The 16,071-nt window shown below is 44.0% G+C and overlaps 2 protein-coding genes and 1 pseudogene across 2 annotated transcripts in view; all 3 read left to right on the top strand.

The window, feature by feature from the left end:
* Nucleotides 1-2,687, top strand: part of LOC111951321 (cyclic AMP-responsive element-binding protein 3-like protein 2) — a 30,212-nt gene extending 27,525 nt beyond the window's left edge. Inside the window, exons 5-8 of the mRNA XM_023969378.2 lie at nt 309-517; nt 828-974; nt 2,282-2,340; nt 2,598-2,687. Coding sequence (XP_023825146.1) covers nt 309-517; nt 828-974; nt 2,282-2,340; nt 2,598-2,670 — 488 coding nt within the window. The 3' untranslated portion in view covers nt 2,671-2,687. The remainder of the gene's footprint in view (nt 1-308; nt 518-827; nt 975-2,281; nt 2,341-2,597) is intronic.
* Nucleotides 2,688-3,187: 500 nt separating this feature from the next.
* Nucleotides 3,188-6,402, top strand: LOC139022934 (cyclic AMP-responsive element-binding protein 3-like protein 2). Its single transcript, XM_070434706.1, has 5 exons — nt 3,188-3,200; nt 3,673-3,764; nt 4,029-4,115; nt 4,868-5,103; nt 5,267-6,402. Exons 1-5 carry the CDS (start codon nt 3,188-3,190, stop codon nt 5,337-5,339), a joined length of 501 nt encoding a protein of 166 aa, XP_070290807.1. The 3' UTR covers nt 5,340-6,402.
* Nucleotides 6,403-7,943: 1,541 nt separating this feature from the next.
* LOC111951332 (diacylglycerol kinase iota-like) overlaps nt 7,944-16,071 on the top strand; it is an 82,170-nt pseudogene continuing 74,042 nt past the window's right edge.

The raw sequence follows: 16,071 nt of genomic DNA, 5'->3' as shown, positions 1-16,071 counted from the left end.
TCTATATTCCCAGTCATGTGAAATCCATAGATTAGGACCTAAGAAATGTATTTCATGTTGACTGATTTCCTTATATGAACTGTAACTCAGTAAAATKTTTGAAGTTGTTGCATTTATATTTTTGTTCAGTATAGTTACTATGCAGGCGGATCAGMGTTGTGCTGCTCTGAGGACCCCTTCTAGCCACTGATGGATGATGTTGACATTAAGRACAATCCAATGTGTAAAGTCTGTAYATGTTAGTGTTGATCAACTCCAGAGAACGTTTGCAAGTGTGTAACCTGTTTGTGTCTGTTTCCCCTCACAAGGTCTGGAGTCTCTGCAGATGCCACCCACCCCTCCCTCCTCCCACGGCAGTGACTCCGAGGGCAGTCAGAGCCCGGTACACGCCAGCACCCCCCAGAGCCCCTCCACCCCCTCCTCTCCCCTCAGCCCTGCGCCCTCCCAGGCCGGCCTCAAGGTGTCTCAGCGCACACCCTCCTCCCTSTCCAACTCCCCTCTTCTCACCGCCCCACACGTAAGTACAACACAGACTGGSGACCAGGGATTCACTGAAAAGATACAAGGACCCTGTTGGCATAATATGAATCCTTCCAGCCTTCCTTCAGGTGATCACTGATCTGAGAGAGATTGGATAAGTTAATGCGAGGTTATCACCGTATTGCGTTCACCAATCCAACCTGGTCAGATCAGTGACGACCTCATGAAAGGGAAGGAATGAGCAATGGAGCTATTCAGAGAACAGATACAGGGAAGTCACTGAAACAAGATACAGTATGTCAGTTTATCTGATGGGCTCTGATGACACTTCCTCCCCCCCCCCGTAGAAGTTGCAGGGCTCTGGCCCCCTCCTCCTGACAGAAGAAGAGAGGAGAACCCTGGTTGCCGAGGGTTACCCTGTTCCCACCAAGCTGCCCCTGTCCAAGGCGGAGGAGAAGGCCCTGAAGAAGATACGCAGGAAGATCAAGAACAAGGTGGGCCTTGGGATTACGATTTCTGAAATGAAATGTCAAACAATAGTTAGGAACATGAATATAAACGCAACATGCATCAATTTCAGTGATTTTACTGAGTTCATTTAAGAAAATCAGTCAATTGAGGTAAATAAATTAGGCCCTATTCTTAATGTCACATGACTGGGCAGGGCCGCAGCCATGGATGGGCCTGGGAGGGCATAGGCCCACCCACTTGGGAGCCTGACCCACCCACTGGGGTGRCAGGCCCAGCCAATCAGACTGAGTTCTTCCCCACAAAGGGCTTTAATACAGACAGAACTACTCCTCAGTTTCATCAGCTCTCTGGGTGGCTGGTCTCAGACAATCCCGCAGGTGAAGAAGCTGGATATGGAGGTCCTGGGCTGGCGTGGTTACACGTGGTCTGCGGTTGTGAGGCTGGTTGGACGTACTGCCAGATTCTATAAAATGACGTTGGAGGCGGCTTATGGTAGAGAAATTAACATTCAGTTTTCTTGAAATAGCTCTGGTGGACATTTCTGCAGTCAGCATGCCAAATGTGCACACTCTCAAAACTTGAGACATCTGTGGCATTGTGTTTTGTGACAAAACTGCACATTTTAGAGTGGCCTTTTTATTGTCCCCAGCACAATGTGCACCTGTGTCTTGAACATGCTGTTTAATCAGCTTCTTGATATGCTACACCTCTCAGGTGGATGGATTATCTTGGCAAAGGAGAAATGCTCACTAACAGGGATGTAAACAAATTTTAAACAAAAACATTTTGAAGAAATCAGCTTTTTAATGTGTATGGAACATTACTTGTATCTTTCATTTCATCTCATGAAGCATGGTACCAACACTTTACATGTTGCGTTTATATTTTTGTTGACCAAATTCTGTATACTGTGGGGTCCAAAATGATTGGCACCCTTGATATAGAGCAGCAATAATGACTGTATATGTTGTTTTTAAATACTGAGACATTGTATTCTCATTCAGGATTATAAATATAATCATTTTATACAGTCATTATTGGTCTTTATCAAGGGTGACAATAATTTCAGACCCCWCTGTGCATATATTTATATTTAAGAGAGACAAAGGGTCTACCTCTGACCCCTCACCCCTGACCTTTGACCTTCCCTCTGCAGGRGCAGGAGARGGAGGCTCTCTGTATTTCTAGAATCTTTTTTGATATCTTTATTATTTAATGCTTTCTARTTCTGCCTGTGCCCGACATGTAATAACACACTTCAGAGTGATACATTCAAGTGATACTTCCGTGAGCCARGACTTGGCGTAATTTTCGACATCCTTTCTTTCAGATCTCTGCTCAAGAGAGCCGCAGAAAGAAGAAAGAGTACATGGACGCCCTGGAGAAGAAGTGAGTCTTTTTCGTAATGTTCTCATTCAGCGTGAAATCAAATGTGTTGCTTTGGGACTGCGTTTTTGTCCCTTCTATTTCTTTGGTCATTCATTTGCATCGTCATCAATGCTATAGATAAATACTTTATTATGACAATTCATAAAACTCAAAAGTGCTTTTGACACGTACGTACAGTAACTTCTGTCTAAGCATTGTCTCTCTTGTTATTTCTTCTAACCTGTCACTGATCTTGTAATTCCCCCCTTTGTCCACAGGGTGGAGAACTGCTCCAATGAGAACAGRGAGCTGCGCAGGAAAGTGGAGAATCTGGAGTGTACCAACAAGTAAGAGACATACATTACATGGTGCTCTGGGGTATGTTTTGTGCTTCATCCTTTCCTACATTATTAATCCAACCTTGTAAAATTGTCACACAGCTCACTGAGTCGATCGGAGCGTTATGTTTTGTTATGTTTTCATGGGTTTGTGCACGAATACACACCGTGTAACATTGTCTGTGAAGTCACATCAAATCAAATCAAATCAATGTGTTTTATAGTCACATACACATGGTTAGAGCTGTTAATGCGAGTGTAGGAAATGGTTGTGCTTCTAGTTCGACTGCAGTACATAACCAACAAGTAATCTAACCAACAATTCCACAACTATACCTTACACACACAAAGGTGTAAGGATAAAGTATGTAACTAAAGATATATGAATGAAGTTGGTGGTACAGAACGGCATGGCGAGATTGCAGTAGAATTGGTAGAGGAGTACGGTATTACATATGAGATGGTATTGTGGGTAGTAACATAAGGTGGCATGAGTTTAAAGTGCGCTAGTGGTACATGATTACATGAAGATGGCAGATGCGAGTAGACTGTATATAGAAGTACAGTATATACATATGAGATGGGTAATGTAGGGTATGGAAACTTATATTAAGTGGCTTGTTTCAAGTGGCTAGTCGGTACACATGTGGAGTCCAGTGAAGATGTATATAATTCTCTGCTGTTCTTTTCAGCTGTGTTGTGTGTGTGTGTGTGTGTTGTGTGTGTGTGTGTGTGGTGTGGTGTGTGTGTGTGTGTGTTGTGTGTGTTGTGGTTGTGTGTGTGTGTGTGAGAATGGTGTGTTGAGATGCGTGGTGTGTGTTGTCTTCGGAGGTTGTGGTTGTTGTGTGTCTGATAAGCTCTGACCCCTTCATTACCTTTGACCTTTCTCTCTCCCCTCCCCCCCTCATCCCTCTCCCCTCCCCCCTATCCTCTACCCTCAATCGCCTCTCCCCTTCCCCCCTCATCACTACCCTCATCCCCTCTCCCCTCTCTCCCCTCGTCAACCTCTCCCTAGGACTCTATACACAGCTGCACTCTCTGCAGGCAGTGGTGGCAGGGAAGGTCCCCGCTCCTGCAAAGTCACGCCCCACCTCTTCTGCCTCATTGGTGAGGACTCCCAACCAACGCCAGCCTTGTGTGTAGGTGTGCGTCGATGTGTGTGTGTGTGTGCGCGAGCAGCGCATTTGTGTTTCGTATTTTGATTGGTAACCTTTTGTTTTCGCTTTTAATAACTCCTGCATGCTCTGGGTGTCAGCTGTGGTGGGCAGCCCTATCTTGTCCTTTTATGTATATGTTTGATGTGGAGCTAAATGACTATATGTTGTGTGTGTGTGTCTAGGTAGTTGGTGCTGTGCTTCGCTGTGTTCCTAGAGTTTATCCCCAGGCCTGGCGTCCTGCTCCCTCCATCACGAGACTGCCTCTCCAGAGGACATGGCCTGCGGAGTCTTACCAGCTCAGGTATGTACACATCACAACACACACACACCACCACACCAACCACACACAGTCAGGTCAACATTGCCAATTCATGTTTTCATGGATTAATGCTGATCTTTTGTGTGTGTGTGTGTTGTGTTGTGTGCTGTGTGTGTGTGTGTGTGTGTGTGTGTGGTGTGTGAGCGGGCATTAGCTTGAGTGTGAGGGTGCAGGTTCGTATCCTACCAGTCACAAACGCACACACACCTTTTTGAGTGTTTAGCGTGGCTCCTGGAAGAGTGTTCACTGAATGTCATCATTCCCATTCCGAGGGATATCATTAGCATGATTTAAACTGCCACTTGCAGCCATTTTTAATGATGGCTGATCTTTGCTCCCCTACAGCTCTTCTCCCTCCCACACACAGCCTGTTTGCCACAGAGCCCAGTATCAGTGTTGCTGGCAGTCCGCCCTACAGTAGAACAATCTGTATGTAGGCTATGTACAGAGCAAGGTTTACTGTTGGTAGGGTTAGCGTTTTTTGTGTGTAATCCATTTCATAAGACTTCATTTGTAAATCTTGTTAAGAGGGTTGTAGGATTGCATTAGTAGTAGACTTGATCATATCAAAGGATTATACCGTCCCTGAAAACCAAAAGACATTTCAACAAGGAAAGATGTAAAAGATTAAGATAGGCATGTCATTGTGTACTTTCTCCTTTCTGGACATGATGTGATCAGATAGGTGTTTTAAAAAAAAATATATATATATTTTTTTTTACCCATGATCCTTCACAGTGAAGTCCAGGAGCCTGCTGTCCTATGAGGAGAGAGGGCTGGACGAGCCACACCTTCTGGGTCTGGGCGGGGACTATCCTGACCAGTTGGAGAGGCCCACGGTCGTCATGGCAGCGTGGCGCTCTGAGAAAAAGCAGCAGAAAGGGGAGGAGTCACACCGTGCTGAGACACGCCCACCTTTCAACAACAGTGATGCGAATCCACAGAACCCCCTGCTGTTAGACCTGCACAGGTAACAGACACACACACACACACACACACACACTTATGGTAGGCGATGATATCAGAGACTGTATGAGACAGAATAACTGTTTTTGACACGATTTTTGGGGTATTGATGTCAGTAAAAGTCTAGTAATGTAGCTTCTTATTTGTTTGTCTCTCTTCTTCTCCAGGTCTCTGGAGCAGAGGGTGAARGACAGCACTAAAATCATAGAGCTGGAGAGGACAGTCAACGAGACATCATAGGGTCTACCTCTGACCCCTCACCCCTGACCTTTGACCTTCCCTCTGCAGGCGCAGGAGACGGAGGCTCTCTGTATTTATAGAATCTTTTTTGATATCTTTATTATTTTATCGTATGTAGTTGTTCTTTTATATTGTGTTTTTATTCCATTKCAATAGTACACCACCGTCTGATATATTTTTGTGTTCATACTTTGTTTTTTATTTTGCCTTTTTATTTGCTTTACTTCTTTATATATTTTATGATATCCTTTGCTCTAGCCATTATGCTCTGTTATATTTGAGTGAGTGGTATATCTTTCTGTATTTCTATGGTGATATTCCCCTTRGTGTGATGGTGGTGTTATGAGAATGGGCCCCCGTAGCTCTGTGAATACTCTGCTGATGTCTTCACAGTAATGGGGCTTAGTATCTCAAATGCTATTTTCTTTCCGTATTCTTTTCCTATTGATTTTAGTCAGGATTGATTCAGAATATCACATTTTTTCCTAAAATATGAGTATCTGTCAAAAGCCAAAGGTCTTCGTAGCAAACCCTATTTTTGTAAATATAAATATTAACAATGTAATGTCAGCCTACATGTGTGCGGTTAGTACAAACAATGTTGACTGATGTTGATCGATGGTTCCATGTTGTGACAATCAAGCTTTCTAATACAGCGTGATGACAAAGTACTTTATACCAAGTAATGTGTGTAGGGAATGTGTTGTTTCCTAAACTAAGATACTTTCTTGCCTGAGAGAACACCACGCTGGCCTTGTGATATGCAATGAACCATTATGAGGTTTCTGCTAGGTCATCGTCTCCGTACCCCCTGCACGGTCTCACACATATACACACACACGGATGAATAGAACCAAACCGCGCCTTCTCCATTGGCCTGCACCCTGCCGTCAATCCACTCTCACTGTGTCCCCAAAGAGCCCGTTGTATTCTTATTTATTGTATATAAACTGTTGAGTCACATTTTGCCTCCACTGGACCTATCTTTGTCTTCTTCATGGGTTCTGTCCTTTTTTGGTTTTTTGATTAAAACAAATCAATATTTTCCGTAGTTAAAGCATCAGCTGCCTTGTGAGATTGTCCTGCTTTTGAAGTGTAATTGAAGTCATGTACTGTGTGTTTGAGACCGCAAGTACGCATTCACTCACTGTGCGCATGCGTCAGTCAATAATGACATAAGCGTCAGAAGTCGTACTKAGCCCTTCCCAAAGGTTTGGCCACCAGCCATTCAAATCAACTTATTCAAATGTTTTAACCCTGTGGTTCTCAACTGGTTTTGCCTCGGGACCCACATAGAACCAGATTGTCTCAGCCACGATCCAATATTCACATGGTGGTTTTTTGGGGTTTGTTGCCAAAATGCAATCTGTATTTTTTAWTTTTTTTACAGTACTATTTGATAGTAAATGTACTAATTATATGACAAGGGAACAACAGTACCTAATTTTTCATTTTGCCCATATTCTTGATGAAGAATGTTAACTGGGTTGAGACGGCAAAATCAACCAAATAGTTCTGATTTCTACACACTTTCTACCTGGTTTTAGTCGTTTCAGTTCAGACTGAAATGTAAAAAATTAAAAGTATAAAACATTTTTTTTTAAAGACACTCGCCAGTTGAGAATCGCTGTTTTAACCCACACTCCAATGTTCAAACAAATTACAGCTCTGCCTCTGGACGACTGGTCTATGGATGCGACTGGTGAGCGTGTGACCGTGCGGTCCTCTATGCACATTTCTGTGTGTGCATTTATGACATTTCGTGTGTGCATTTTTGTTAAATGTCATGTCTGTCTGCCCTGCCTGAAAGAACTCAGCCTTGATAATTCTCTTTTTTTTAAACTCTCAAATCACATTAACCTAAATTTGTATTAAGCCCCCCAAAAATTCAGATATGGTGATTTGGCATAGAATGAAAGTCTCATGGTTGGGAGGTGGGATACTAACTGCGTTTTTAACAGAAAAAACATAGTAAACAGACAGACCCACTGACAGAATCAGATGCAATTTGTCAAATTTACTGCAAAAGCAAAAGCATCCTTTCCAATCCTCAACTACTTTAGTAATTTCCCTATTCATTCCCATAGTGGGTTATAATATGCAACTGATATGTCATTCCTGGCAAATGCCAGATTGGGCTGGACCATTTTTTGTTGTTGGGTGCGGCTGGATGAAAATTGACAAGCATTTTTTTTTTTTACATGAAAAAAAAAAACAATGAGCAAGGTGAATGGACGGTGGTATACTAATCTATAATAAGGGTTTTGGCTGATCAGTCGGCAACGGGCCCAAAATCAAATGGGATCGTAAAAACATAGGGTGCCTATAACATGTAGTTCGAGCAATTCTACATTGTCACTTCACTCAAAACAAATGTGTGGCGCGCTAAAACCATGATTTGGTCAAACAGTAAAAGTGTAATATCCTCATGATTCCCTGTAAATGTAAGGGCTGTCCCTGCCCTGTGTCTGTGCCTCGCTGGGGCCTGCTGCTTGTGATGGCGAGGCCTCCTCTCCTACCCCTACCTCCCTCCCCCCCCATCAGCTCGAAAGACAATGCGTTTCTGATTGTATACATTAAAAAATGCAATTCTGCGGAAAAAAGCACAGCTTTGGAAGCTTCGTTCCCTTCTCTCTGACGAAGAGAGGAGGGTCTCAGCTTTCTGTAGGTATCATTTTATTTATCAACTCTCAATATTCAGCTCAATAACTATTTTGATATGGCGAAATGCGCACCGGATATTGCGAGGGCCTCATGGGTAGGACATTCAATTTACTGTTGGATGAATACATGGCTACTATCGGTGTGTGTTTTATATTTAGAGTTAGCTATCTAATGAACTAATTTTGTGTTTTCACTTTCTCAGGTTTTGAACCCTAAATTAATTATCCTATTATATGAGTTAGTGCACATAAAGATGTATGTAATTCATCTCTTTTGGAAAAAAGGAGGAKATTCTGGTGTCCTATTTGACTAGGGTGACCAGTCGTTCCTGATTTCCGGGGACAATCTCCGATTTTAGAGCGTTCCCTGAAATTGTCCCCGATTYGCCCTCAGAAAGAAAAAAYCAACTCTGAAGTTAAATTGAGGCAGATATTTCAATAATCAAACGCTGTACCCAATCATATTTGAATGTAAAAAATAATGTCTATATCCCTGTTCCAAACTCATTTCCTCCCGCGGTTTCGCCACAGACCTTTTATGAGAATGTTTGATCAGTGATACATTGTAACCACCGCGTGAACTACGCCCATGGCTAAAAACTGCATCCAACAGCATAGGCTACCAAACTTGTGTGATTTGTAAAATTACTAGATAGGCAAAGATTTTTTTTTTAAACTGTAGAGGGGCAGTTGCTTTCTGTGTTGTAAATAATGCAAGTATTTCAAAGTACTAAAGCGAAATGTTATAGTTTAATATATGTATTTCCATCCATGCCATAGTTATATTTTTGGGGGGTCAACTTGAAATTCATGACAATCACTGGATTGCARATCAAAATATCTTGAATCATGCATTCCTGCTTGGATGTGTTAGATGAAATATATATATTTTWAAATACCWCAGTAGTCTATTTATTGCACTTATTGAAGGACTATGAATTACTTTGTCTGACCAAWTTATGGGCAGGTGCCACCAAKAAAGTTAGTGGCACCAGTGACACCAYGGGGYAATTAGTTGGCTSTGCGCATAGTGCTMTGGGCTGGTGTGMATWAKATGCRASGGCCGAAATCTTGTCTCAGTCCGCCCCTGCTCTGCCCTACTTTTACCATGGTGATGATGCTGCAGCGGAGTGAGGAGGAGCAAGAGTATCCCACAATGCCCTTGTCGGGGCCGGAGATGGATGCTGCRTGCTGCAGCTCGTGAGCTTCTGTTGAGCTTACGCTTGTTGTTCCTGCCGCAGCTCGTGCTGCCATTTCCAGACAGTCATCTCACACTAGCCGTTCGCGATCACCAGCGCGTGCTTGACCGTGCGGCGAACACAGATCCCCGCCGCTTTGGGTCCCTTCAACAAACGCGACCATAAAAAGGACGGACACTGTCATCCAYCGATACCCACCGTAGACCGTCTCTGTCTCCCGGAGTAGCCGGGGAGAGGGGGTCCAGCGCCAGCCGCAGCATGAGCATGGACCCCCTGGCCAAGCCCTGCCCGTCCCAGGCGGAGCACAACCCCGGGACCTTCAGCGGCCGYCTGACGGCGTTGGAAGCTGCCGGGGAGGACAGCGAGTCCGGCTGCGGCGAAGAGGAGGCCATGGGGGGCAGCGATACGTTCYSTAGCCTCGTCGAGATGGAGGTGGAGACGCTGGAGGAGAAATTAAAGGGTCTGGCTTTTAGGAAACAGACTTCGTATCGGTGAGTCAACGGTAGAAGGCTAGCCTTCAGGAATAAGGGCTAGACGTTATTTGGATAAAAACTAGGATTTAGACAGCAGAGAGGAAGATGGGATTAGAGGACTGTAACGTTAGATCATTCTCTGCCCATTTACATTCACTTGGGCTGTTGTTTGTATTGGCAGACATTGACAAAAACACAATCYAACACACAAATAGAGAGAGAGATAGAGCATTTGATAGCGCGAATATTTCTGACATAAGGTCCTCTGAAATACTGTATTATTACTAATATGGTAGACTTATTACATTATTAAATTGTGATAACTATCAGAGAAGGTTATTTCTCTCTGACTGAACCACGCATTGGCTGTAGCACACTGGCATTCTGACCTAGTGTCCAGAGTGTGTGTGCGAATGCGCATTGTTGTATTTTCTGTGTCGTTTTTCTGTGTGTAGTCGTGTGTGGAAGGGGGGGTTATCTTTGTTGATTTGCAGGGTGTGTGTGTGTGTGTGTGTGTGTGTGTGTGTGTGGTGTGTGTGTGTGGTGTGTGTGTGTTGTGTGTGTGTGTGTGTGTGAGAGAGAGAAGTTCTGTCGCCGTATGTATTATTTCTTCTACGCCGTGTGTGTAGGGAAGGCTAATTCTCCCGAGATGTCCGCTTCTGGGTTGTGTGAATTGGCTAATGACCAACAAAACCCAGAGGAAGCCTGTAGCTTTTTCGTTCTGATTTAGTGAAGATGATGGAGCGTGGTGTGTGTGGTGTGTGTGTGTGTGGTGTGTGTGTCGGTCTTGCATAGCGCAGTGGTGTCTGTCTGCCTCTTGATATTGGAAAACGGTCTGCTTTGGAGGTCAAATCAATACCGGCCTAATTATTTTGTTTTGGCCGTTTTGGTGTAGTGAGGGAGAAGATGTTCAAATTTTAGTCTGTCTGTCTGTCTTCTGGTTTGTAGGGAGCCGTAGTGAATGAATGCTTCCAATTACATGCAGCTCCTGTGTCTGTTTGAAGTCCAAGCTCACCATGGTCTAAGTGTGTGATTCAAAGAAACTGAGAAATGATGCTGTTGAACATCAAAGTCTCTCTCTCTCTCTTTGTGTGTGTGTGTGTGTGTGTGTGTGTGTGTGTGTGTTGTGTGTGTGTGTGTGTGTGCGTGTGTGGTGTGTGTGTGTGTGTGTGTGTGTGTGTGTGTGTGTGTGTAAAACAATGACTCCTTTCAGACCAGTAATAGGTATCCCCTTCACCAGTCTGTAATAGTGACACTGCCCTCAGGGGGCAGACCACAGCTGGAGTGTGTGTATTGTGGTAATCAGGCAGTGTGTCTGTGTGTGTGAGTGAGTGTCAGTAAATACATTTTGATTGATTGATTGAGACAGACAGGCAGACAGATATATAGATAGACAGACAGATAATAGAGAGAGTGTACTTTGTGTGTTGTGTCACCACGTTGAGCCGACTCCTACTGGGTGAGTGGTCACACAGGACTGTGTTCCCAGAAAGCTCTCGGCCCTTTCATCTATTCTGAGACGTCTATGTCTGCGACGCATAAATAAACAGCGCTCAGACACCCAGCGTGTGTGTGTACAGTATGTGTGTGTGTGTGTGTGCAGTGGTGGAAAAAGTACCCAATTGTCATACTTGAGTAACAGTAAAGATACCTTAATAGAAAATGACTCAAGTAAAAGTGAAAGTCACCCAGTAAAATACTACATGAGTAAAAGTCAAAAAGTATTTGGTTTTAAATATACTTAAGTATCACAAGTAAATGTAATTGCTAAAATATACTTAAGTAAAAGTATACATAATAAAACAATTCCTTATATTAAGCAAACCTGATGGCACCATTTTCTTGCTTTTCATTTATTTACGGATAGCCAGGGGCACACTCCAACACTCAGACATCCTTTACAAACAAAGAATGTGTGTTTAATGAGTCCGCCAGATCAGAGGCAGTAGGGATGACCAGGGAGGTTCTGTTTATACGTGCGTGAATTGGACCATGTTCTGTCCTGCTAAGCATTCAAAATGTAAAGAGTACTTTTGGGTGTCAGGGAAAATGTATGGAGTAAAAAATACATTATTTTCTTTAGGAATGTAGTGAAAGTATAATAAAGTACAGATACCCCCAAAAACGACTTATGTAGTACTTTAAAGTATTTTTTACTTAATTAAGTACTTTACACCACTGTGTGTGTGTGTGGTAGTTAATAGATTATTGTGTCATGTCCCTTTATGGGAAATACTGTGCAATTACCCTTTCACACACTCAACACTCTTCAACTGACTCTGACTCTCTTCACACACTCAACACTCTTCAACTTGACTCTGACTCTCTTCACACACTCAACACTCNCTGACTCTCTTCACACACTCAACACTCTTCAACTTGACTCTGACTCTCTTCACACACTCAACACTCTTCAACTTGACTCTGACTCTCTTCACACAGTCAACACTCTTCAACTGACTCTGACTCTCTTCACACACTCAACACTCTTCAACTGACTCTGACTCTTTTCACACACTCAACACTCTTCAACTTGACTGACTCTCTTCACACACTCAACACTCTTCAACTTGACTCTGACTCTCTTTAACTTTTGTATCCGCCATAGAAAATGAGTGCAGTGTGTGTGGGTCTGTGAGTGAATGAGCGTTCGCAAGTGTGTTTGCGCACGTGTGTGTGTGTGTGTACGCAAGTGTGCGTTTGCATGCATTCGCGTTTGTGTGGTTGTCTGTGTTGTATGTGGGGTAGCCTATCTCCCAGAGGAGGACGTTCAAAGCCTCTCTCTCTCATGTGGGATAAAATCGTTTGTACTTCATCTCCGACAACAGAGAAGATTAACAACCACACAGAGAGAAACAGGACAGGATGGAATAACATCAATTCTGATGTGCTGATCTAGGATCAGTTTAGCCTTTTAGATCATAATGAGTGCGATTTATATGGACAGATCCTAGATCAGCACCCCTACTCTGAGACGCTTTCTGGATATGGTTCCCTGWTCGCAGTTCCTGCCTGCAGTAACTGAAGGAAGAACCATTGAACAGACCAGAACAGACAGACGCTGACAGAAAAATTGTTACGGCCCAAATCCGGCCCACATCTGTTTGGCKCAGTTACCATTTATTGTTATTACTGTCCAGAATTGGGTCAGATCTGTTTGCCATGAAAAGGCCACAACATCCATAACCCAGACTCAAATATTGGCGTAAAACTCTCCAGGAGGCCTGTAGGGATTTAATTAGTTATCACAGTGAGAGYGTAGAGTGCTCAACCTGGGACTTGACCTCAGAAAGAGACTTGTGCTTTTTTGAACAGCCGATCAGAGTCCTAATTGTAGAATTGTTCAGATGACACATTTTCTCATCCTGAAACCCGATGAACAGTTCAACATACATATGACTGGCTTTCTGTTCCTGACAAACTCTTGAGTCATAGGCCTTTTCTTGTTTGGGCAAGAGAACGTCCTCTCTCCTCCGTCCTCTCTCCTCCGTGACCCCGGAAACTGGTAAGTGGCCGAGTTGTCGAGGAGTGTGTCAATTCGTTAGAAGGCAAACGGAAGACGGCCCTTCCCTCCTTGATAGCGTCCTTTTGGCGAGGAAGCACAAGTGTATCCTAAGTGTACCCCCTTTGAATCAGATYTTGCGTTGTCGGAGGAGAAAAGCCTGCACACATTTAAWAACTATATTCTACTTATCCTTGTATTTATAAAATGTCTAACTTCATTTATTTTTATAACRTTACACATTTCTTTTGGGATCCACCCCTGTAAACATAATTTACCTGATGACGCGCGAGAAGAAGGAGCTTCCCATTTCATACAGGCGCATTTTCGTCCACGTCGCCTCTCCTTGATTACCTTTTTTTCAAAAGGAGGAGAGAGAGAACGGAGGAGAGAGGACATTAGCCTACAGGCTAAACTAGGGCTACTGTATCTCTAAAGCTTCATACAGTATGTCAACTGAGCTGCCACCAACTTTAAGGAGACAAAACCTTATCCTTAACTGAAACAATAACAAAGCGTTCTCCCCGCCCCTGTGTCACTAAAAAACTAAGGGATGATGCTGGAGAAATGTAACCACTCTCAAATTCATAGGCATCGTTATGGATGCAAGGACTGACATCCATGATTTTAAATGTGTAGTTTTAACCATGTTTTGAGGTTATACAGTGTTTGTTTACATTTACGTTGTTTACAAACTTATATTTTGGCTTCTAATGGGGGACGACAGTTGAACTAAGCTCATGAGGCATTTATAGGTTATAGTCTTCAAGAATAATGGGTATATATCATTGATTTATAAGTCCAAAGATATATATAGCAACTAATGATTCTAGCTTTAACTTTGCACTTTGCACTGGGCCTGGTAGTGTTGGATGTCCTTGGAAAGAGCCTGGGCCTGGTAGTGGTTTGGATGTCCTTGGGAAGAGCCTGGGACTGGTAGTGGTTGGATGTCCTTGGGAAGAGCCTGGGCCTGGTAGTGGTTGGATGTCCTTGGGAAAGAGCCTGGGACTGGTAGTGGTTGGATGTCCTTGGAAGAGCCTGGGCCTGGTAGTGGTTGGATGTTGTAGATGACCTGGAGCCAGTGGGTTTGGCGATGAGTATGAAGCAACACGTCATCAGAGTGCGCTTCTGAACACTGTATGCTGGAAAAACTCGGTTTGTTATTTTAACTAAAACATAACCAATCTTTGTTAATCATAAATACCGAACGTGTTTTTGCATGGATCCCGCATCGCGGGTTAACTTTTACCAGCTAGGACCACTCTCTTCTTGTCCCGGAATCTCGCTCCACGGTGTTTTTTCTCTCTGGAAAAAGTTCGGCAAAAAGCTGGCTTTAGGCTAAAAACAAACTGCTAACTGCTAGCCTCCGGGCCCAACCCACCTGTCTCTCATGGCTTCGCTCACCCCTGGATGTACCACCTGCCAGTACCTGAGCCAAGAGAGTCGCTGAGCTGGAGGGGAGAGTATCTGTCTTGCGCCAGATCAAAGGAGGACGAAGAACTCCTGGACTCCATGGTTATACAAACCACCTCCAAAATCGACGACTCACCTGCCCCTGGCTCGGCACCTCCACTTCTGGGGAGCCTGTAACTGAGAACACTCCATTCTGTTCCTTAAATGAGCCATGGCCCAGACAGGAGCTAAACCGAAGGGCCTGGTCTGTTCCCCTTCTACTCCGCCTCAGGATGCCTGGATTGCTGTCCGGGGAGGAAAGACTCCAGGAAACGGAATCCATCAAATGTTTCGGAGGTGCTACAATTGGGGAGGAGACTCAAGGTCCTGGAAGACCTGGAAGTGCATTCCAATCATACTGTACAGGGTCCCTCCGCTTCATCTCTACTGCTGCCATCTCACTCTCAGGTGGAAGTGCCCAAGCACACTCATCTGCGCTCACTTGCCTGCCACTAGGTCGTCAGTCTCAGCTGCTTAAGCCCCCCTCAACCTCTAGGAGGCAGATCACCCGGAGAGGCCCGTCATTTACCCAATAAAACCATCTGTAGTCCTTCCGTTCTCGTGGTGGGTTCATCCATGGTCCGAACGTTTCAATCCGGAAAGCTGAGACCTTCTGCTACCCTGGCGCTGAGGATCTCTGACCTAGATTCCATGCTTACCGCTACTTATTAGCAAGCACTCCGCCGCTTCAACTGTCATTGTCCATGTGGGTCAAATGACATTAAACTCCAGCAATCAGAGAAATTGAGAGACGATTTTAAAACATTATAAATACGCTGCTGGAATCTGGGAAGCAGTGTTGTTGGTTCCGGTCCATTTCCATCCCCACGCTACACGGATATGGTTTTTAGTCGTATTCGCCAATTACACACCTGCCTTAAGGGATACTGCTGCACGATGGGAATTCCTTTTGTGGATAACTTTCAGCTTTTACAGACCGACCAGGTCTATTTCTTCGGGACAATTTACATCTTAACAGGTATGGCTCCAGCATCCTCTCCACAACATGTCTCTTACTCTTGCCTCATGTAGAGCCTTGATACCTGACGTTGTGTATTCTCGGGGGTTGACTTTTGGGATTGTACGCTCCCCTATCAGACTATGTTCAATGCTCCTCTCCCAGTTTCATTAATTAGTTCCTCAATTGCAATAATGGAACAAACTACAGTTAACAACCTTTCTGCAATTCCTAGATTATTGTCCAATCACCGTATTGCGAATACTACTCACATGCAGAGAGGTATCTGTTAGTAGTAATTCTTGTCCCCATAAAATTGAGCTCTGTCAATAGCTCGAAAAATGGTTTATTGCTCATCCAGTGCAGCTTCAGGTGTACCTTGGATACTCCATCTGAATGAATTCCCGTAGCAATGGTATTGGAATAATTCATTTGAATGCTAGAAGCCTGATCCAAAAGTTGGACTTTATTGAAATTTTGGTCTC

The sequence above is a fragment of the Salvelinus sp. IW2-2015 genome, linkage group LG24 (assembly GCF_002910315.2).
Source record: "Salvelinus sp. IW2-2015 linkage group LG24, ASM291031v2, whole genome shotgun sequence".
In the NCBI taxonomy this organism is placed as follows: domain Eukaryota; kingdom Metazoa; phylum Chordata; class Actinopteri; order Salmoniformes; family Salmonidae; genus Salvelinus; species Salvelinus sp. IW2-2015.
This window is presented reverse-complemented; position numbering and strand designations above follow the sequence as displayed.